At 46.4% G+C, this 23,839-nt stretch overlaps 1 protein-coding gene across 3 annotated transcripts in view; it reads right to left on the bottom strand.

The window, feature by feature from the left end:
- The window catches only part of CD99L2 (CD99 molecule like 2), a 192,808-nt gene that overhangs the window by 105,157 nt on the left and 63,812 nt on the right, over positions 1-23,839 (bottom strand). For 2 of the 3 annotated variants that reach the window (XM_063937373.1, XM_063937372.1), the window contains one exon: positions 5,318-5,377. In XM_063937373.1, coding sequence (XP_063793443.1) covers positions 5,318-5,377 — 60 coding nt within the window. Of the gene's footprint in view, positions 1-1,169; positions 1,247-5,317; positions 5,378-23,839 lie in introns of those variants that run through there. The other variant, XM_063937374.1, reaches the window with a different exon arrangement.

The raw sequence follows: 23,839 nt of genomic DNA, 5'->3' as shown, positions 1-23,839 counted from the left end.
CCGTACCGACACACCGCACACACACAGGGAATGCTCTGACTGAGGACAGGACCCCACAAAGTCCCTTGGGGAGACAGAAAGAGAGTATGCCAGCACACACCAGAGCGCTATATAATGCAGGGATTCACACTACCCACAGTGATTTTTCCCTTATAGCTGCTATAATACACAGATTTGCGCCTAAATTTAGTGCCCCCCCCCTCTCTTTTTAACCCTTTGAGCCAGAAAACTACAGGGGAAAGCCTGGGGAGCTGTCTTCCAGCTGCACTGTGAAGAGAAAATGGCGCCAGTGTGCTGAGGGAGATAGCCACGCCCCTTTTTCGGCTGACTTTCTCCCGCTTTTTTATGGATCCTGGCAGGGGTATTTTACACATATATAGCCTCTAGGACTATATATTGTGATTATTTTGCCAGACAAGGTGTTAATATTGCTGCTCAGGGTGCCCCCCCCCCAGCGCCCTGCACCCATCAGTGACCGGAGTGTGAGGTGTGCATGAGGAGCAATGGCGCACAGCCGCAGTGCTGTGCGCTACCTTGTTGAAGACCGAAGTCTTCTGCCGCCGATTTTCAGGACCATCTTCTTGCTTCTGGCTCTGTAAGGGGGACGGCGGCGCGGCTCCGGGACCGGACGATCGAGGTTGGGCCCTGTGTTCGATCCCTCTGGAGCTAATGGTGTCCAGTAGCCTAAGAAGCCCAAGCTAGCTGCAAGCAGGTAGGTTCACTTCTTCTCCCCTTAGTCCCTCGTAGCAGTGAGTCTGTTGCCAGCAGATCTCACTGAAAATAAAAAACCTAAAATAAACTTTCTTTTTCTAGGAGCTCAGGAGAGCCCCTAGTGTGCATCCAGCTCAGCCGGGCACAAGATTCTAACTGAGGTCTGGAGGAGGGTCATAGAGGGAGGAGCCAGTGCACACCAGGTAGTCCTAAAGCTTTCTTTAGTTGTGCCCAGTCTCCTGCGGAGCCGCTATTCCCCATGGTCCTTACGGAGTTCCCAGCATCCACTAGGACGTCAGAGAAATTATCTTTATTCTGCAAAATACAATTCCTTATTCTGCAAAACAGATGATACACTGCGCAGCTGGCCTTAACTTTTTGTTTTGACTAAAAATCAGTTTCTGCAAACATAAAAATCATATTTAAAACAGTTTCTTTTAAGCAATAGACAAACTGACATCCAGCTTCCATTTTGTATTCACTTTTCTATATCATCTCCCGAAGTCCCTATTTGTGTAGTCTTTACATGAGGTATGGTAGATAGACCAGGATTGATGTAAACTATTAATCATTCTCTGTAATTTAGAAGAAAAAATACTTCAGATCAAGCAGTAGCTGGCTCTATACAGGAAAAGTGGAGGGACACCCGCTGATCTACATATCAGCCCCCTTAATCCTCCTCCTCCTCCTAGGAGAGAGTGTAATATGTCAGCTCACTCCCAGATAACTTCCTTTACACCGTTCCCGTGTCTCGTGAGTACTCACCATGCAAGGGAACAGTGCTATAGGGATTGAGTCATCTGTGGGTTAGGGAATATGGGGGCAGATGTATTAACCTGGAGAAGGCATAAGGCAGTGATAAACCAGTGATATGTGTAAGGTGATAAAGGCACCAGCCAATCAGCTCCAATATGTAAATTAACAGTTCGGATCTGATTGGCTGGTGCCTTTATCAGCTTGCACATATCACTGGTTTATCACTTCCGTGTGCCTTCTCCAGGTTAATACATCTGCCCCATGATGAGCTACTAGTCAGACCATTTATACATACCTCCCAACTGTCCCGATTTTCGCGGGACAGTCCCGTTTTTTTGGGACTGTCCCGCTGTACCACCCGCGGGCCGCAGTGTCCCGCGGTGTGGAAGGGGCAGTTGGGAGGCTCCTGTCATCGCTGCAGAGCAGCGGTGAATAGACGCTGTGCGCATGCGCACAGCGTCTATTCAGTGAAGACAGGGAGAGGGGGCATGCCAGCGGCTCACAGAGCGCTGGTCATGCCCCCTTTAGTGATGAAAAATGGGGGGCATAACTCACGATTGCGGCAGCGCCGTGAGGCCACGCCCCTTTGGTTAGGCCACGCCCATTTTCGGGCGCACGTGCTGCGCGCGCGCAGAAGTCCCTATTTTCAGTCACAGAATGTTGGGAGGTACGATTTATATACCTAATGTGTGCATATATATTACACACTACCATTGGTTGTCTGCATAGATAAACAGCAAGTGATTACCACCACATGCCTTGTGATAAAAGTACTTTCATACAAATGGTGATAAGTTCACTGCTGCGTTCACACAACTCTAATATACTCCAAAACATGACAACCTCAGTCCTACTAGGCAGGTCAGTTGTAAAAGTGACCCACATAAACGGTGAATGAATGGACAGCAGAACCATTCAACTTACCAACATATAAATAAATATATCTATCTATCTATTATGTCTATATACATAATTTAAGGATAAATGTATTTTATTTTTGCAGAAAGGGCAGAATTTTTGGGGGTGTTCTTTCTATCTGTTCTATTTTTATATAAATGATATATGCCCGTGTCTTTCCTGTTACAAATCTCAATAGCTGCATTATCAGTAATTAGCTTACAGTGGATAGTCTCCTTGAATGACCAGAACAAGAGATATCAGCTGATAAGATCTGACTGATAATACACAGTGTGCCACATCCACAGAGATTCAAGTAAAAGGAAACATTAGCTTTCCTATCTAATAGCGATAACAGAACATGGTCATACATTTAAGTGCATAGTTATAAAAACATTCATTTAAGTGGAGTATTCCCGCAATAGTGCCGCGGCAAACGGGTGTTTTTCCAATTTTTGTTATCACCCCTATCCAATTAGGTCCCGCGAAAAACACTTGTTTATTTTGAGAAAATACAAACGTCTCGCAAAAAGCCATGGACCAATGTATTTTCGTGGCACTTATCGCGGGTCTGGAGGGCACTTATTGCGGATTATACTTCTATAATCTCTGATAAATGCCGGCATTGGGGATAAGCTCCGGTTTATCGGGGCTAATTGTATAGCATCCAGCGAACCAATTAGCCAAAGTAAATTACCGTGGCTAATTGGGTACCACACTAAGAATACCTTAGTTTTACTCCAGAACTGGTTTTGGAATTGGTGCGCACTGCAGTTATTTCATACAACCGTCTGTACACTGTTTATAAACATCAGATAGGAAAGGCAATCTAACCGGTAGCTGTAAAGTCAGGACTTTGGATATTTGGCTATACCCATGGGATGTATTCATGTAGTCAACAAGCACAATGTCGACAGCCAGAAAGGTCGACACCACAATGTCAAATGTCATAATGTTAACATGGTTAAAATGTGAACAGAAATTTCAGGGTAAATCCTGTGGTCAGTGTTAGGTTTCAAGATTGTGTGTCAACATTATGTACCAGTCAACACTGTGGGCATGATGTACCAAGCATCTAAAGATGGCATTGCCCACCGCATCCGAGCTCTGGAATCTATTGCATTCTGGGGCTTGGGGCCTTATTCAGACTTTGCCGCTGATGTGACCTGAATCGGCCGCATTGTACCTGCGCGACCTTACACACTGCGGTCGCATTCCGGAATGATGCAACCATACGATTGGCAGCAGCGGGCGTTCACAGGGTGGCAACATGGCGAGCCAAATGGGGGGGTGCCGGGAGCGTTTTAGGAGAGTCTGCTTGATATCACATGCAGCCACTCCGATTAAAATTTTGGCGGCGGATCGCCTGACAGCACAGGCCAGGGGACAACCTTAGTTCGATGCGGCCGCAATATAATTGCAGACCCATCATGAGGCAGCACCACACATGCTGGGTCGGCCTTGCCCTGTGCTGGGTGGCCCCCAGCATGTGAGGAGATGGATGCAGATCTGCATCCATCTCTGAATAAGGTCCACGGTACATATGTAGTACGTAGCCAAACCTCGGACCTGCATTTTCTGAGGTTTTGCTTCCTGCATCCCGCCCCGTGTCTGTTGAGATCCTGCAATAGGTTGACATTTTATCTGTTGACATGTTGTGTATGCTGAAATAATGTCTATATAATGACTGTCAACATTGTGATTGTAGACAACAGGATGCAGTCAATATACCAGCTGCCGGGATCCCAGCGTTCAGGAGACCAACGCCAGAATCCCAAGGGGACACGCTGCCTAGCTGCCGGGTTTCCTCTTTCAGTATAGTGACAGCCGGCAGGCATCCCGTCTCCCGGGATATCATATGTATCCCTTGAAAACATACCAAATCCACTCATTTGTAGCCACTGGCGCAGGGGGCCAGATGCACTAGGTCTTGGAGAGTGATATAGTGGAGAGTGATAAAGTACCAACCAACTAAAGCCTGTGCATGGCAGTTAGAAGCTGACTGGCTGGAACGTTATCACTCTCCATTGTATCACTTTCCAAGACTTAGTACATCTCCCAAACGCAATAATGATCTAATTTCCAGGTGTCGTATTAGCCAGGCTTGCCCTGTGTGTGGGAACCATCACTGTACCTTCTGACAGTATCTGAGAACCTTGCTAACAACAACTCTATTTAAATGTACCTTCCCATCCCTGCTAGTGGTTGTGCAGAACACATGCTACTACCTCCCCAATTGTCCTGATTTCGGAACAGTCCACACCTTTGTCCTGAGTGCAGTGAAGTTTGTGAGGTACTGTGGGGCAGATGTATTAAGCCTGGAGAAGTGATAAAGCAGTGATAAGTGGAAGGTAATAATGCACCAGCCAATCAGCTCCTAACTGTAAATTTAGATATTGGAGCTGATTGGTTGGTGCGTTATCACCTTGTACTTATCACTGCTTTATAACTTCTCCAGGCTTAATACATCTACCCCTGTGTGTCCTGGTCAACATGGTTAGTGGATGATGTGCACACTTGCCCAGATCCTTTTAGAGGAGACTAGGGAGTGGCGCTAGGTACACCCACAAGTAATACGAATACACCACTTAATTTGCACCATGAATATATTGGGAGGGCGCCACAAAGAAGCCATTAATGATAATTATGCCCCGTTATAGTGTTCCTATTCAAAAGAACTGTAGTTAGCAGGAGAAATGACGAATGAAGAGAGAAGCCAACGACGTTTAAAAGGTTTGTACTACAGGTATTAGTATGACAGGTACATCAATTATGTTCCCATGACATTACAGAGAAGGGCTCTGTCTCACTTATGCTTACACTGATGTTTACTCTCAGCACAGTCACTCATATTTATCATTATACCACAATATACACTTACCTACAGTATGTTGCAAACATTCAATGTAAGAATTATAGTGGGTCACTCCTAGTATACAAATGACGTACTTACGTTTCTTAGTTGGAACATCATCAAAAGCATCTTCCAAGTTAAAGCCATCTTGTCCATATGCTAAAAAAAAAAAAAAAAAAAAAAAGACTACAATTATACATTAACAAATACAAAAATATTTAACAATGATAAAATTTTAATGTTTACTAGTAAATAAACTATTATAAATGAAAGATGGATGTGCAGTACAGGCATTTTATGTAAAATGTGATTGTAACAAAAGGTATAACAACACCTATATCAATTGACTCTGAGTGCTGAATATCCCCTTAGTCCAGTACCAACTGGTACCACCAGTGGCAACACAGGTAAAGAGCCACCGCTGATAATACAGCCATTTGTAGTATGGGAATGTTTGATCCAATAAGTTTCATCCCTATACCTGTTAATATGCTTCAACTGCCGCCCCCCCCCCCCAAAAAAAAAATTTTTTTAAAAATAAAGTAATAAGCAGGACATTTTACAGCCAGTGAGTATAGGATCTTAGAGGCTTTCTGATTGAATGCACATGTAGTAAATTAATTTTTTGGTTCCATATTAATTTGTTAGTCTGCCCAACTAGTATCAGCAATCCCTGATGTGATTTGTTCAGATCTTTACCCTAGTCACAAATTAATTAAATGTTTTAAGTAGTATAGGCCATAACAACCTACAATCAGTCTCCTTCTGGAAGAAGGTATGGAACGTGGCTGTGGGGAAGGTAGGTAATGCAATTTGAAACATTAAGTGGGTGGGACAAAGTGCATGATGCCACACATTCTCTCCCCACACCTCTGATCACTCAGGTTGGCTGGGTTTGTTGATGGGATTTGAGTTATTATGAGATAGCCTCACCCACTGATAGCCTGTTAGTGTCCTTCAGAATGAATTGTCTACTCCTCCTGGAGTTGAGAAGGTCTCTCATTTATCTGGTATATACGGTTAAACGTATATATTCATTACATTTTATATGGAATTGAATATGTTGCTTGTGACTCAGTGACAATGACCTCAAGCTCCCAGCAGTGTAAGCTTGTGGTTATTATTTTGTAATACATCAAATAGGAAAATCTCTGCATATAAACAAACTTTTTTTTTTTTAATTATTATTATATTTGGATCTTACAACAATACCAATTGCTAGCAGTGAGCACTGAAAACAATATCCTATACAATAAAAGGCTAATGCTGCTCCTCACCTCTATAGGGGAAATTCAAGTGTTTTGCACTTTGGCAGCCACGAGATGCCGCCTGATGGAGCAATTCAAGTGTTGCTCCATTTGCCCGATATTACGGTTATTTGGTTCTGTCATTTTGATAGGCTGGTAACTAGTCAGTCATAATGAGCAATGACACATTGTCACAACTGTCACAGCTATCCAGGCCTGTAATGTATCAACAACAACACAAACCCACACTGAATTCCAGCTGGGAATGTATTATGCATGATAAAAGCCCCATTGTACAAAGTATTACGCCTACCCACATTTATGGACTCTTCTGGCTTAATTTCGGTTCAGTGTCAATGAAAAGAGCAGCCACTAATAAGAATGCTAATGAATACCTGACCCTTTGTGTTAATACATGTGTAGTTGTTACCTGTAATACATATTTTCCTATTCTACTGGATTGTCTGGGAGACTCATCAATTTTGAGTTCTTCCGACTCCCAGGAAACCCTCCTTTATCCTTCTTTAGTTACTTGATCTACAAAAGATAATTTTCTCAGACCACAAAATGGGACCGTGTTTTACCAAAAGTGTGCATTTCTGGCATTGCCAGATTAAGGTCCACATGGTCCTGGAACTGAAGAAGAGCATATTGTGTTCCACCACATGGGGTGTGACCAGTTCTGTGGGTAGGTGTGGGCTACGTCATGTATTTAGCAAAGAGAAGTAAACTTAACTTATTGCTGTTTGTAACTGTAATGCTTATGTCATCCATAGATGGCATTCGTGGTATGGTCTCAATGGAGACCCATCATAAGCCTTTCCAGCTTCCAGGTTGCAGTTTCTCTTCAGGGTCAAAGTGCAATATGGATGCGCATTGCTTATAAGCCTACCACATCCATCTGCTATACTGGGAGAGAGATGCCTTGAAAAAGATACCAAAGGGTATAGAAAATGAAATGAGTTGGTAAAGAGGGAACTGGAGATGACTTTGTGAACAAACACCTGTGGGACTGAGATCTTTGCTCCGGGAACACCTGGTGACTATTTTTACCTATTTTGTCTGCTTGCACTGGTAGACAATATCACATGGTGAGAGTCCATTCTGTACCTGCTAGTGGTGATTTTAAAGTTAATTTATGAATAAATGGTATTACACTATGCAAGTGTTTTTTCTCATTCCAATGAGGGGTCAAAGAAGATTGGAAAAGCAGTAGAGGAGTGAGCTAGTGGACGTTTATCTGATAAGGTTTTACCTTCTCCTACTCATGCGATTCTTGTCTACAGACATATCAATGTGGTACGGGTGTAATCCTGAAATTAGATACCTATTTCCTGTATTCTAAGTCACGTTGCAATATTACACTATTGTGCATTATTTTTCTTTTTTATGTGGAGATATATGGTTCTGCTACTATAAAGAAGACCAGGCAGTGGATCTCGATTAAAGATTCCTGTATTTGTATGAACTTTAAAAGCGCATGTGGACTAAGTGGTGATATCTTTTTAGAAGTGGGACAGAGCAGCCATTATTGTTAAAAACAAAATGTGTAAGAATAAATAAGAATTTACTCACCGGTAATTCTATTTCTCGTAGTCCGTAGTGGATGCTGGGAACTCCGTAAGGACCATGGGGAATAGACGGGCTCCGCAGGAGACTGGGCACTCTAAGAAAGAATTAGGACTACTGGTGTGCACTGGCTCCTCCCTCTATGCCCCTTCTCCAGACCTCAGTTAGGGAAACTGTGCCCGGAAGAGCTGACACAACAAGGAAAGGATTTGGAATCCCGGGTAAGACTCATACCAGCCACACCAATCACACCGTACAACTCGTGATAACTATACCCAGTTAACAGTATGAATAACAACTGAGCCTCACTGAACAGATGGCTCAGAACAATAACCATTTAGTTAGGCAATAACTATATACAAGTATTGCAGACAATCCGCACTTGGGATGGGCGCCCAGCATCAACTACGGACTACGAGAAATAGAATTACCGGTGAGTAAATTCTTATTTTCTCTGACGTCCTAGTGGATGCTGGGAACTCCGTAAGGACCATGGGGATTATACCAAAGCTCCCAAACGGGCGGGAGAGTGCGGATGACTCTGCAGCACCGAATGAGCAAACTCAAGGTCCTCCTCGGCCAGGGTATCAAACTTGTAGAATTTTGCAAACGTGTTTGATCCCGACCAGGTAGCAGCTCGGCAAAGTTGTAAAGCCGAGACCCCTCGGGCAGCCGCCCAAGAAGAGCCCACCATCCTCGTGGAATGGGCTTTTACTGATTTAGGATGCGGCAGTCCAGCCGCAGAATGTGCAAGTTGAATCGCGGAGCAGATCCAGCGAGCAATAGTCTACTTAGAAGCAGGAGCACCCAGCTTGTTGGGTGCATGCAGGATAAACAGCGAGTCAGTCTTTCTGACTCTAGCCGTCCTGGAAACATAGATTTTCAGGGCCCGGACTACGTCTAGCAACTTGGAAGCCTCCAAGTCCCAAGTAGCCGCAGGCACCACAATAGGTTGGTTCACATGAAACGCTGATACCACCTTAGGGAGAAATTGGGGACGAGCCCTTAATTCCGCTCTGTCCATATGGAAGATCAGATAGGGGCTTTTACAGGACAAAGCCGCCAATTCTGACACCCGCTTAGCCGAAGCCAAGGCCAAAAGCATGACCACTTTCCACGTGAGATATTTTAATTCCACGGTCTGAAGTGGCTCAAACCAATGTGATTTTAGGAAATCCAACACAACGTTGAGATCCCAAGGTGCCACTGGGGGCACAAAAGGGGGCTGAATGTGCAGCACTCCCTTAACAAACGTCTGAACTTCAGGCAGTGAAGCCAGTTCTTTTTGAAAGAAAATAGACAGGGCCGAAATCTGGACTTTAATGGATCCCAATTTTAGGCCCATAGTCACTCCTGACTGTATGAAGTGCAGAAATCGACCCAGCTGAAATTCTTCTGTGGGGGCCTTCATAGCCTCACACCAAGCAACATATTTTCGCCATATGCGGTGATAATGTTTTGCGGTCACATCCTTCCTAGCTTTTATCAGCGTAGGAATGACTTCAACCGGAATGCCCTTTTCCATCAAGATCCGGCGTTCAACTGCCATGCCGTCAAACGCAGCCGCGGTAAGTCTTGGAACAGACAGGGCCCCTGCTGTAGCAGGTCCTGTCTGAGAGGCAGAGGCCAAGGGTCCTCTGAGATAATTTCTTGTAGTTCCGGGTACCAAGACCTTCTTGGCCAATCCGGAACGATGAGTATAGTTCTTACTCCTCTCTTTCTTATTATCCTCAGCACCTTTGGTATTAGAGGAAGAGGAGGGAACACATAAACCGACTGGTACACCCACGGTGTCACTAGAGCGTCCACAGCTATTGCCTGAGGGTCCCTTCACCTGGCGCAATATCTTTTTAGCTTTTTGTTGAGGCGGGACGCCATCATGTCCACCTGTGGCCTTTCCCAACGATTTACAATCAGCTGGAAGACTTCTGGATGAAGTCCCCACTCTCCCGGGTGGAGGTCGTGCCTGCTGAGGAAGTCTGCTTCCCAGTTGTCCACTCCCGGAATGAACACTGCTGACAGTGCTATCACTTGATTTTCCGCCCATCGGAGAATCCTTGTGGCTTCTGCCATCACCATCCTGCTTCTTGTGCCGCCCTGTCGGTTTACATGGGCGACCGCCGTGATGTTGTCTGACTGAATCAGCACCGGCTGGTTTTGAAGCAGGGGTTTTGCTTGACTTAGGGCATTGTAAATGGCCCTCAGTTCCAGAATATTTATGTGTAGTGAAGCCTCCTGACTCGACCATTGTCCTTGGAAGTTTCTTCCCTGAGTGACTGCCCCCCAACCTCGGAGGCTTGCATCCGTGGTCACCAGGACCCAGTCCTGTATGCCGAATCTGCGGCCCTCGAGAAGATGAGCACTCTGCAGCCACCACAGCAGAGACACCCTGGCCCTCGGGGACAGGGTGATCAGCCGATGCATCTGAAGATGCGATCCGGACCACTTGTCTAACAGATCCCACTGAAAGATCCTTGCATGGAACCTGCCGAATGGAATTGCCTCGTAAGAAGCTACCATCTTTCCCAGGACTCGCGTGCAGTGATGCACCGACACCTGTTTTGGTTTCAGGAGGTCTCTGACCAGAGATGACAACTCCTTGGAACCAGCTGCGACTTTGGAATATTCAGAATCCAGCCGTGCTGTTGTAGCACTTCCTGAGATAGTGCTACTCCGACCAACAACTGCTCCCTGGACCTCGCCTTTATAAGGAGATCGTCCAAGTACGGGATAATTATAACACCCTTCATTCGAAGGAGTATCATCATTTCGGCCATTACTTTGGTAAATACCCTCGGTGCCGTGGACAAACCAAACGGCAACGTCTGGAATTGGTAATGGCAGTCCTGTACCACAAAACGGAGGTACACCTGGTGAGGTTGGTAAATGGGGACATGCAGGTAAGCATCCTTGATGTCCAGTGATACCATGTAATCCCCCTCTTCCAGGCTTGCAATGGAATCGCCCTGAGCGATTCCATTTTGAACTTGAACTTCCTTATATAAGTGTTCAAGGATTTCAAATTTAGAATGGGTCTCACCGAACCGTCTGGTTTCGGTACCACAAACATTGTGGAATAGTAACCCCGCTCCCTGTTGAAGGAGGGGAACTTTTATTATCACCTGCTGGAGGTACAGCTTGTGAATTGCCGCCAGCACTACCTCCCTGTCCTGGGGAGTAGTTGGTAAGGCTGATTTGAGGTAACGGCGAGGGGGAGACATCTCGAATTCCAGCTTGTATCCCTGAGATACCACTTGTAGAACCCAGGGATCCACCTGTGAGCGAACCCACCGGTCGCTGAAGTTCCGGAGACGGGCCCCCACCGCACTTGGCTCCACCAGTGGAGCCCCAGCGTCATGTGGTGGATTTAGTGGAAGCAGGGGAGGATTTTCGTTCTTGGGAACTGGCTGTATGGTGCAGCTTTTTCCCTCTACCCCTGCCTCTGGGCAGAAAGGACGCGCCTTTAACCCGCTTGCCTTTCTGGGGCCGAAAGGACTGTACCTGATAGTACGGTGCTTTTTTAGGCTGTGAGGGAACCCGAGGTAAAAATGTCGACTTCCCAGCTGTTGCTGTGGAAACGAGGTCCGAGAGACCATCCCCAAACAATTCCTCACCCTTGTAAGGCAAAATCTCCATGTGCCTTTTAGAATCCGCATCACCTGTCCACTGCCGAGTCCATAATACTCTCCTGGCAGAAATGGACATTGCATTAATTCTAGATGCCAGCCGGCAAATATCCCTCTGTGCATCTCTCATATATAAGACTACGTCTTTAATATGCTCTATGGTTAGCAATATAGTGTCCCTGTCCAGGGAATCAATGTTATCAGACAGGGAATCAGACCACGCTGCTGCAGCACTGCACATCCACGCTGAAGCAATAGCAGGTCTCAGTATAGTACCTGAGTGTGTATACACAGACTTCAGGATAGCCTCCTGCTTTCTATCTGCAGGCTCCTTTAAGGCGGCCGTATCCTGAGACGGCAGTGCCACCTTTTTTGACAAGCGTGTGAGCGCTTTATCCACCCTCAGGGATGTCTCCCAACGTAACCTGTCCTCTGGCGGGAAAGGGTACGCCATCAGTAACTTTTTAGAAATCACTAGTTTCTTATCGGGGGAAGCCCACGCTTCTTCACACACTTCATTCAACTCATCTGATGGGGGAAAAACCACTGGTTGCTTTTTCTCCCCAAACAGAATACCCTTTTTAGTGGTACCTGGGTTAATGTCAGAAATGTGCAACACATTTTTCATTGCCGTAATCATGCAACGGATGGCCCAAGTGGGATGTACATTAGTCTCGTCATCGTCGACACTGGAGTCAGACTCCGTGTCGACATCTGTGTCTGCCATCTGAGGTAGCGGGCGTTTTTGAGCCCCTGATGGCCTTTGAGACGCCTGGGCAGGCACTGGCTGAGAAGCCGGCTGTCCCACAGCTGTTATGTCATCGAACCTTTTATGTAAGGAGTTGACACGGTCGTGTAAAACCTTCCACATATCCATCCACTCTGACGTCGACCCCGCAGGGGGTGACATCACATTTATCGGCACCTGCTCCGCCTCCACATAAGCCTCCTCATCAAACATGTCGACACAGCCGTACCGACACACCGCACACACACAGGGAATGCTCTGACTGAGGACAGGACCCCACCAAGTCCTTTGGGGAGACAGAGAGAGAGTATGCCAGCACACACCACAGCGCTATATAAACAGGGATTTACACTATTACAGAAAGTGATTTTCCCTATAGCAGCTATACAATACAGTTTTGCGCCTAAATTTAGTGCCCCCCCCTCTCTTTTTTACCCTTTGAGCCTGGAAACTGCAGGGGAGAGCCTGGGGAGCTGTCTTCCAGCGGAGCTGTGAAGAGGAAATGGCGCCAGTGTGCTGAAGGAGATAGCCCCGCCCCTTTTTTGGCGGGCTTCTCCCGCTCTTATATTAATATTATGGCAGGGGATTTTTGCACATATATAGTTTATTAGACTATATTATGTGCTTTTTTGCCAAAGTAAGGTACTCTAATTGCAGCCCAGGGCGCCCCGCCCCCAGCGCCCTGCACCCATCAGTGACCGGAGTATGTGGTGTGCATAGGGAGCAATGGCGCACAGCTGCAGTGCTGTGCGCTACCTTAATGAAGACCGGAGTCTTCAGCCGCCGATTTCCAGGACGTTCTTCTTGCTTCTGGCCCTGCAAGGGGGACGGCGGCGCGGCTCCGGGACCGGACGACCGAGGCTGGGCCTGTGTTTTCGATCCCTCTGGAGCTAATGGTGTCCAGTAGCCTAAGAAGCCCAAGCTAGCTGCAAGCAGGTAGGTTCGCTTCTCTCCCCTAAGTCCCTCGTAGCAGTGAGTCTGTTGCCAGCAGATCTCACTGAAAATAAAAAACCTAATAAATACTTTATTTTCTAGAAGCTCAGGAGAGCCCCTAGTGTGCAACCAGCTCGAGCCGGGCACAGACTCTAACTGAGGTCTGGAGGAGGGGCATAGAGGGAGGAGCCAGTGCACACCAGTAGTCCTAATTCTTCTTAGAGTGCCCAGTCTCCTGCGGAGCCCGTCTATTCCCCATGGTCCTTACGGAGTTCCCAGCATCCACTAGGACGTCAGAGAAAAATGTAATAAAAAAAATGGTTTTAAATAAATAAATAAATAATTAAGGCATTTTTTTTTCTGTAAGCTGTCCCTACTATCTTCATCTAGATAATCATTTTTAAATAGAGTTGCTCTGGCAGGGTTTATCGCTGGCTGTGATACTTTAATAGCAGAGAGATGATCTATAGTAAATAGATCTCTTTATTTTCCCACTTACCCCTCTCAATTCCCTGAGTACTTTACTGTTCTCGATATATCCTAACTTTCCCATCCACAGTACAGAGATGACAGGGCCAGAACAGAGGTGACAGGGACAGAACAGTGGGGACAAAAACAGGACAGTGGGGACCAGACATAGAGGACCGGATCAGGACAGGGGTGACAGGGACAGAAGGGAGTAGGCAGGAAAGATGGGTAACAGGGATAATACTGAGGGGACAGGGCCGGGATAGAGGTAACAGGGACAAGTCCTGGGCAGAGGTGACAGGACCAGTACAGACGGAACAGGGATAGGACAGAACCAGGACAGAGGGGCCAGGATACAGGTGCAGGACCAGGACAAAGGTGACAGGGACAGGTCGGAGGGGATAGGAAAAAGATAAGAGACAAGTCCAGAACAGATGGAACAGGTCCAAGGCAGGACTGTCTCTACCATTAGGCAGTTTTAGGTGTTTGCTTAGGGGCACCAGCCACTGGAGGGCAGCACTGAATTCATCTAGCAAAAAACTGAAGGCTGTCTCTGTATGCGGGTTAGTAATCAACTTATAGATGGGGGAGATGGAACACAATAAGGAGCATACAAATATATGTATGTCTGTGCGTATATATGTATGTATACACATACAATTAAAGCAGGGGTGGGCAATTAATTTCTATAGGGAGCCACATGAAAAATCTGAACTGTATTGGAGGGCCGAACCAATGATGCTGATGTTACTTGCGGTGGTTTATACCGCCACTGTTAGTACGTGATTCTATACTTAATTTTATGTGGTTGTCCTAATAAATTTGTGGTTTTATGCACTGTGGTGCACACCCCTTCTTTTTAATTGAGTTGCACACATTACCTGACGGTGGATACGGGAATAAGGGGAAGACGCCAACCTAATTAAGTAGGTCTTAAGTGCACCAGATCCAGCGCTGGGTATTTATAGGAGAAAATTAAGAGACAATCGAACCTGTTACATACAGTACGTGCCGGCCCCGGACAGTGATCTTGCTGTGTGCAGTTGTCACACAGCATGGTGCTGACTGAGCGGCGCGCTGTCAAGCAAGGAAGGACGGACGTATCAGGAGGCGCCTTAGGAACATGCTGGCGGTGACTGACAGGGGAGGTGGGCAATGGGGAAAGATTGTGTCCTGCAGGATGCGCTGTGAGTCACTCGTCCTGTGTGCGCCTCAGCCAATGGCATTTCAGTATTGGCTGAGGCACACACAGGACTGTGATTCACAGCGCGTCCTGCAGGACCTGAGCATCCATGGTGCAGGGAGCCTGTGGGCGGAGAGCCTACGCGGGCCAGACAGGGATTGCCAAAGGGACGTATGTGCCCCGCGGGCCGTACTTTGCCCAGGTCTGAATTAAAGGGATGTAGTTGGCATCCCAGTGGATGATGTGCGGCTCCCGTAAGCGGCTCAGCTAGAATGGAGCCGCTGCCGGGGAGGAGGAGCAATGTCACATTGTGCACATCGCTCATCGCTGCTCCGTACATACATGCAGTGATGAGCGATGTCACAAGTGACATTACTCACTTTGAGCTGCATGCACGGCCGACCCTCGACCTGCTCTCAACGAGCACGGGTGCGCTCATCGGCCGTTGGGGTGGCCATACACATTAGATGACTTGAATGATATATCGTTCAAAATCGTCTGTATCGTCCATATCTTTTAAAAAAGTTGTCTAGTGTGTATGGCCCTTCCGGGCGTTACAGTTATTTTTCAAAATCCTTGATGTATACAACAATTTAAAAAAAGAAATCCCGTTAACCAACAATAAAAATTGTCACCATAACCTGATAGTGCTTTATTATAGGTGTACAGGCTACTGATATACAATAGGCTACCTAACAGAAGCTTTACACATTGAGAAGACTGATGTACTGGCTTGTAAATGCCCTCCTACTGTACAACTCTTACTAGACCATAGGTCTGCAAACTCGGTCCTCATTACCAGTGCATGTTTTTCAGGTAACCCAGCAGGTGAACAGGTGTATTAATTACTCACTAACACATTTTAAAAGTTCCACAGGTGGAGCTAATTATTTCACTTGTGATCCTGTGGGAAGACCTGCGAAACATGCACTGTGTGGGGTCCTGATGACCAAGTTTGAGAACCTGTGTACTAGACACACATTGCTTCTTCTTTCCAACTGCCCCCTGTTTTATCATGAAGATATTATTATAGTTCCACAAGCTCTCGCAGCTATCAGCATGCAGGCAGTTCCCCAAGCACCAGTATGTTCAAGCAGCCCAGCTTGCTGGGATTTGTAGTTCCACAGCTATAGTTTTTTATTTTCCTGTCTCAATAGCCCCAGTAATTTCTGGACTAAACTAAATGGGGTGTGCAGGTTTCACATTGTGACGGGGCACCCATGCTGATATCCTCCCTGTTACAGTATATACAGTAGTGTGACCAGCCCAGCATAGCATAACCTGGTATTGGTTACTAATTGTCCAGGCGGATACCACACTCATTGTCCCCTGCTGCTGTAACCAGCCCTAGCAATAGCATTGGTACTCATCACTTATTGTAATGGAAGGGTAGTAGTTATTGCTTTATGTAAAATGTATTTATTGATTGTATTTTAATCTAGCAGTCTCAGCAAATGATAATAAGTGCCAAATCTTTACCTTTCCTGCATCAAGATACTCAAAACTGCCACATATTTAATTTCATTTTAATTCTTAATTACTGGGTTCTAAACCCAATAATTATTTATTTTTACAGCAAAAAGAAATTAAGGATCCACTCAATGTATTAAAATATGCATTCAGGGACAGGGGCTCAAACAAGAGCCCATCCCTGTGATGTGTGAGAAGTGTAGTGACCCCAGCGTGATTCTGCACATGCATGGTTAACTGACTGCGCACGTGCGAGCACAGAGTACCAGTGATTCTCCTGGTAAACTCTGCAGAGCGTAGCCTATAAGACTACAATGGCTAACGCCAAGCTCACATACCAGACCTTGGTAAATTCCACAATTAAGCAGCCGTCATAGAAACATATGAGGACAGATTTTGAGATTGAAAACAGTAGATTGCCTGTAAATACGTCCAGGAGATAGTTTCCATCTTTAACATACTGTATGAGCAATAAGGAGGTAATATAAGATTGCTGTAATTTACCATCTGTACATCGGATTTTCCCTAGCAGAGCACTGTAGATAAGGTTACCGTGGGGTTCCTTGCTTTATAGTTTAATGCAATGAACGGTGACAGCAACAATGCCGTTATTGTGTTATGCAGTGCTGTTTTCTGCAGTGCTAATCAGATAGGTTACAATCTAATTTCTCTTCTAGTCTTTTCCTCTAACTCAGGCAGATAATCTGTAGTAACTTAGTTTTTCCTAATAGTCATGACCATAGACTTTTTGTGTGCGTGTTATCCACACAAGTCCCATTTTGTATGGGACACAGTCGGGAGATATGGGGTTGCTTAAATCTGCTTTAATACTATAGACTTCTACAGACACTAGTTGGTATATTAGAGATTCTCTGCGACACCCCACAAGTAAGAACGTCCTCTTTCATTGACTCTAGTGAAAGGTCAAAATTAAAGTGTTTGATATACTTTATGCCCAGCTCTTCGTCTGGATCCTCTGGTAAAGCAGATGTGCTGGCAAGTCAGACAAAGGGCATGGCATGCAGCAAGAGTTTGCAAGGCACTTGCAACATGAACAACTCACTACAGTCTTGTTAAATGTCATCATGAGATTTACAAACAAAGGAACTAATGTTTGCAAAGCTTAAAGATTTTTCCTTAAAGCACAAATGCACTTTTGCAATAACGCAAATTATTATATTTAAGCCTTTGTATTACTGAAAAATTGACCAGGAATGACATATTGTATTTCTTTGGAGCAAACAGACATGACATAGGAGGACAGATTCTGTAGTGCATCTCTCAGGGACAGTGCAGAGTAGTGATGAGCGGGTTCGGTTTCTCGGAAACCGAACCCCCCCGAACTTCACGCTTTTTACACGGGTCCGAGGCAGACTCGGATCTTCCCGCCTTGCTCGGTTAACCCGAGCGCGCCCGAACGTCATCATCCCGCTGTCGGATTCTCGCGAGGCTCGGATTCTATCGCGAGACTCGGATTCTATATAAGGAGCCGCGCGTCGCCGCCATTTTCACACGTGCATTGAGATTGATAGGGAGAGGACGTGGCTGGCGTCCTCTCCGTTTAGAATAGAAATAGATAGTGAGAGTGAGACACTTGATTTACTGGAGCTTAGGAGTACTCAGAGAGTGCAGAGTTTACTAGTGACTGACCAGTGACCACCAGTGCAGTTTTATTATTATTTAATATAATCCGTTCTCTGCCTGAAAAAAAACGATACACAGTGACACAGTATACCATATCTGTGCTCAGCCTCAGTGTGCTGCATCATCTATGTATATCTGACTGTGCTGAGTGCTCACTGCTCACACAGCTTAATTGTGGGGGAGACTGGGGAGCAGTTATAGCAGGAGTACATATATTTAACAGTGCACACTTTTGCTGCCAGAGTGCCACTGCCAGTGTGACTGACCAGTGACCAGTGACCACCAGTATATTGTGATTGTCTGCCTGAAAAAGTTAAACACTCGTCGTGTGGTGTTTTTATTCTATAAACGCATTCTGCTGACAGTGTCCAGCAGGTCCGTCATTATATAATATATACCTGTCCTGCAGTAGTGATATATATATATTTTTTATATCATTATCATCCAGTCTATACTAGCAGCAGACGCAGTACGGTAGTCCACGGCTGTAGCTACCTCTGTGTCGGCAGTCGCTCGTCCATAATTGTATACCTACCTGTGGTGGTTTTTTTTTATTCTATCTTCTTCATACTAGTAGTTAACTTTAGGAGTCTGCAGTGCTGACAGTGTCCAGCAGGTCCGTCATTATATAATATATACCTGTCCGGCTGCAGTAGTGATATATATATATTTTTTACATCATTATCATCCAGTCTATATTAGCAGCAGACGCAGTACGGTAGTCCACGGCTGTAGCTACCTCTGTGTCGGCAGTCGCTCGTCCATCCATAAATTGTATACCACCTACCTGTTGTGTTTTTTTTTTTTTCTATCTTCTTGATACTAGTAGCTTACTTTAGGAGTCTGCAGTGCTGACAGTGTCCAGCAGGTCCGTCATTATATAATATATACCTGTCCGGCTGCAGTAGTGATATATATATATTTTTTATATCATTATCATCCAGTCTATATTAGCAGCAGACGCAGTACGGTAGTCCACGGCTGTAGCTACCTCTGTGTCGGCAGTCGCTCGTCCATCCATAATTGTATACCACCTACCTGTTGTGTTTTTTTTTTTTTCTATCTTCTTGATACTAGTAGCTTACTTTAGGAGTCTGCAGTGCTGACAGTGTCCAGCAGGTCCGTCATTATATAATATATACCTGTCCGGCTACAGTAGTGATATATATATATTTTTTATATCATTATCATCCAGTCTATATTAGCAGCAGACGCAGTACGGTAGTCCACGGCTGTAGCTACCTCTGTGTCGGCAGTCGCTCGTCCATCCATAAGTATACTAGTATCCATCCATCTCCATTGTTTACCTGAGGTGCCTTTTAGTTGTGCCTATTAAAATATGGAGAACAAAAATGTTGAGGTTCCAAAAATAGGGAAAGATCAAGATCGACTTCCACCTCGTGCTGAAGCTGCTGCCACTAGTCATGGCCGAGACGATGAAATGCCAGCAACGTCGTCTGCCAAGGCCGATGCCCAATGTCATAGTACAGAGCATGTAAAATCCTAAACACCAAATATCAGTAAAAAAAGGACTCAAAAATCTAAAATAAAATTGTCGTCGGAGAAGCGTAAACTTGCCAATATGCCATTTACCACACGGAGTGGCAAGGAACGGCTGAGGCCCTGGCCTATGTTCATGGCTAGTGGTTCAGCTTCACATGAGGATGGAAGCACTCAGCCTCTCGCTAGAAAAATGAAAAGACTCAAGCTGGCAAAAGCACAGCAAAGAACTGTGCGTTCTTCGAAATCACAAATCCACAAGGAGAGTCCAATTGTGTCGTTTGCGATGCCTGACCTTCCCAACACTGGACGTGAAGAGCATGCGCCTTCCACCATTTGCACGCCCCCTGCAAGTGCTGGAAGGAGCACCCGCAGTCCAGTTCCTGATAGTCAGATTGAAGATGTCAGTGTTGAAGTACACCAGGATGAGGAGGATATGGGTGTTGCTGGCGCTGGGGAGGAAATAGACCAGGAGGATTCTGATGGTGAGGTGGTTTGTTTAAGTCAGGCACCCGGGGAGACACCTGTTGTCCGTGGGAGGAATATGGCCATTGACATGCCTGGTGAAAATACCAAAAAAATCAGCTCTTCGGTGTGGAAGTATTTCAACTGAAATGCGGACAACATTTGTCAAGCCGTGTGTTGCCTTTGTCAAGCTGTAATAAGTAGGGGTAAGGACGTTAACCACCTCGGAACATCCTCCCTTATACGTCACCTGCAGCACATTCATCATAAGTCAGTGACAAGTTCAAAAACTTTGGGCGACAGCGGAAGCAGTCCACTGACCAGTAAATCCCTTCCTCTTGTAACCAAGCTCACGCAAACCACCCCACCAACTCCCTCAGTGTCAATTTCCTCCTTCCCCAGGAATGCCAATAGTCCTGCAGGCCATGTCACTGGCAATTCTGACGAGTCCTCTCCTGCCTGGGATTCCTCCGATGCATCCTTGCGTGTAACGCCTACTGCTGCTGGCGCTGCTGTTGTTGCTGCTGGGAGTCGATGGTCATCCCAGAGGGGAAGTCGTACTCGTAAGACCACTTTTACTACTTCCACCAAGCAATTGACTGTCCAACAGTCCTTTGCAAGGAAGATGAAATATCACAGCAGTCATCCTGCTGCAAAGCGGATAACTGAGGCCTTGGCATCCTGGGCGGTGAGAAACGTGGTTCCGGTATCCATCATTACTGCAGAGCCAACTAGAGACTTGTTGGAGGTACTGTGTCCCCGGTACCAAATACCATCTAGGTTCCATTTCTCTAGGCAGGCGATACCGAAAATGTACACAGACCTCAGAAAAAGACTCACCAGTGTCCTAAAAAATGCAGTTGTACCCAATGTCCACTTAACCAAGGACATGTGGATAAGTGGAGCAGGGCAGGCTCAGGACTATATGACTGTGACAGCCCACTGGGTAGATGTATGGACTCCCGCCGCAAGAACAGCAGCGGCGGCACCAGTAGCAGCATCTCGCAAACGCCAACTCTTTCCTAGGCAGGCTACGCTTTGTATCACCGCTTTCCAGAATACGCACACAGCTAAAAACCTCTTACGGCAACTGAGGAAGATCATCGCAGAATGGCTTACCCCAATTGGACTCTCCTGTGGATTTGTGGCATCGGACAACGCCAGCAATATTGTGTGTGCATTAAATCTGGGCAAATTCCAGCACGTCCCATGTTTTGCACATACCTTGAATTTGGTGGTGCAGAATTATTTAAAAAACGAGAGGGGCGTGCAAGAGATGCTGTCGGTGGCCAGAAGAATTGCGGGACACTTTCGGCGTACAGGCACCACGTACAGAAGACTGGAGCACCACCAAAAACGCCTGAACCTGCCCTGCCATCATCTGAAGCAAGAAGTGGTAACGAGGTGGAATTCAACCCTCTATATGCTTCAGAGGTTGGAGGAGCAGCAAAAGGCCATTCAAGCCTATACAACTGAGCACGATATAGGAGGTGGAATGCACCTGTCTCAAGCGCAGTGGAGAATGATTTCAACGTTGTGCAAGGTTCTGCAACCTTTCGAACTTGCCACACGTGAAGTCAGTTCAGACACTGCCAGCCTGAGTCAGGTCATTCCCCTCATCAGGCTTTTGCAGAAGAAGCTGGAGACATTGAAGGAGGAGCTAACACAGAGCGATTCCGCTAGGCATGTGGGACTTGTGGATGGAGCCCTTAATTCGCTTAACAAGGATTCACGGGTGGTCAATCTGTTGAAATCAGAGCACTACATTTTGGCCACCGTGCTCGATCCTAGATTTAAAACCTACCTTGGATCTCTCTTTCCGGCAGACACAAGTCTGCTGGGGTTCAAAGAACTGCTGGTGACAAAATTGTCAAGTCAAGCGGAACGCGACCTGTCAACATCTCCTCCTTCACATTCTCCCGCAACTGGGGGTGCGAGGAAAAGGCTCAGAATTCCGAGCCCACCCGCTAGCGGTGATGCAGGGCAGTCTGGAGCGACTGCTGATGCTGACATCTGGTCCGGACTGAAGGACCTGACAACGATTACGGACATGTCGTCTACTGTCACTGCATATGATTCTCTCCCCATTGAAAGAATGGTGGAGGATTATATGAGTGACCGCATCCAAGTAGGCACGTCAGACAATCCGTACTTATACTGGCAGGAAAAAGAGGCAATTTGGAGGCCCTTGCACAAACTGGCTTTATTCTACCTAAGTTGCCCTCCCACAAGTGTGTACTCCGAAAGAGTGTTTAGTGCCGCCGCTCACCTTGTCAGCAATCGGCGTATGAGGTTACATCCAGAAAATGTGGAGAAGATGATGTTCATTAAAATGAATTATAATCAATTCCTCCGTGGAGACATTGACCAGCAGCAATTGCCTCCACAAAGTACACAGGGAGCTGAGATGGTGGATTCCAGTGGGGACGAATTGATAATCTGTGAGGAGGGGGATGTACACGGTGATATATCGGAGGATGATGATGAGGTGGACATCTTGCCTCTGTAGAGCCAGTTTGTGCAAGGAGAGATTAATTGCTTCTTTTTTGGTGGGGGTCCAAACCAACCCGTCATTTCAGTCACAGTCGTGTGGCAGACCCGGTCACTGAAATGATGGGTTGGTTAAAGTGTGCATGTCCTGTTTATACAACATAAGGGTGGGTGGGAGGGCCCAAGGACAATTCCATCTTGCACCTCTTTTTTCTTTCATTTTTCTTTGCGTCATGTGCTGTTTGGGGGGTTTTTTGTTTGGAAGGGCCATCCTGCGTGACACTGCAGTGCCACTCCTAGATGGGCCAGGTGTTTGTGTCGGCCACTTGGGTCGCTTATCTTAGTCACACAGCTACCTCATTGCGCCTCTTTTTTTCTTTGCGTCATGTGCTGTTTGGGGGGTGTTTTTTGGAAGGGCCATCCTGCGTGACACTGCAGTGCCACTCCTAGATGGGCCAGGTGTTTGTGTCGGCCACTTGGGTCGCTTATCTTAGTCACACAGCTACCTCATTGCGCCTCTTTTTTTCTTTGCGTCATGTGCTGTTTGGGGGGTGTTTTTTGTAAGGGCCATCCTGCGTGACACTGCAGTGCCACTCCTAGATGGGCCAGGTGTTTGTGTCGGCCACTTGGGTCGCTTATCTTAGTCACACAGCTACCTCATTGCGCCTCTTTTTTTCTTTGCGTCATGTGCTGTTTGGGGGGTGTTTTTTGGAAGGGCCATCCTGCGTGACACTGCAGTGCCACTCCTAGATGGGCCAGGTGTTTGTGTCGGCCACTTGGGTCGCTTATCTTAGTCACACAGCTACCTCATTGCGCCTCTTTTTTTCTTTGCGTCATGTGCTGTTTGGGGGGTGTTTTTTGGAAGGGCCATCCTGCGTGACACTGCAGTGCCACTCCTAGATGGGCCAGGTGTTTGTGTCGGCCACTTGGGTCGCTTATCTTAGTCACACAGCTACCTCATTGCGCCTCTTTTTTTCTTTGCGTCATGTGCTGTTTGGGGGGTGTTTTTTGGAAGGGCCATCCTGCGTGACACTGCAGTGCCACTCCTAGATGGGCCAGGTGTTTGTGTTGGCCACTAGGGTCGCTTATCTTAGTCACACAGCTACCTCATTGCGCCTCTTTTTTTTCTTCTTTGCGTCATGTGCTGTTTGGGGAGTAGTTTTTTGAAGGGCCATCCTGCGTGACACTGCAGTGACACTCCTAGATGGGCCAGGTGTTTGTGTCGGCCACTTGGGTCGCTTATCTTAGTCACACAGCTACCTCATTGCGCCTCTTTTT

Source organism: Pseudophryne corroboree, chromosome 8 (genome assembly GCF_028390025.1).
Source record: "Pseudophryne corroboree isolate aPseCor3 chromosome 8, aPseCor3.hap2, whole genome shotgun sequence".
Lineage (NCBI taxonomy): Eukaryota > Metazoa > Chordata > Amphibia > Anura > Myobatrachidae > Pseudophryne > Pseudophryne corroboree.
Note: the sequence above shows the minus strand (reverse complement) of the source record. Positions and strands in the feature narration are given on the sequence as shown.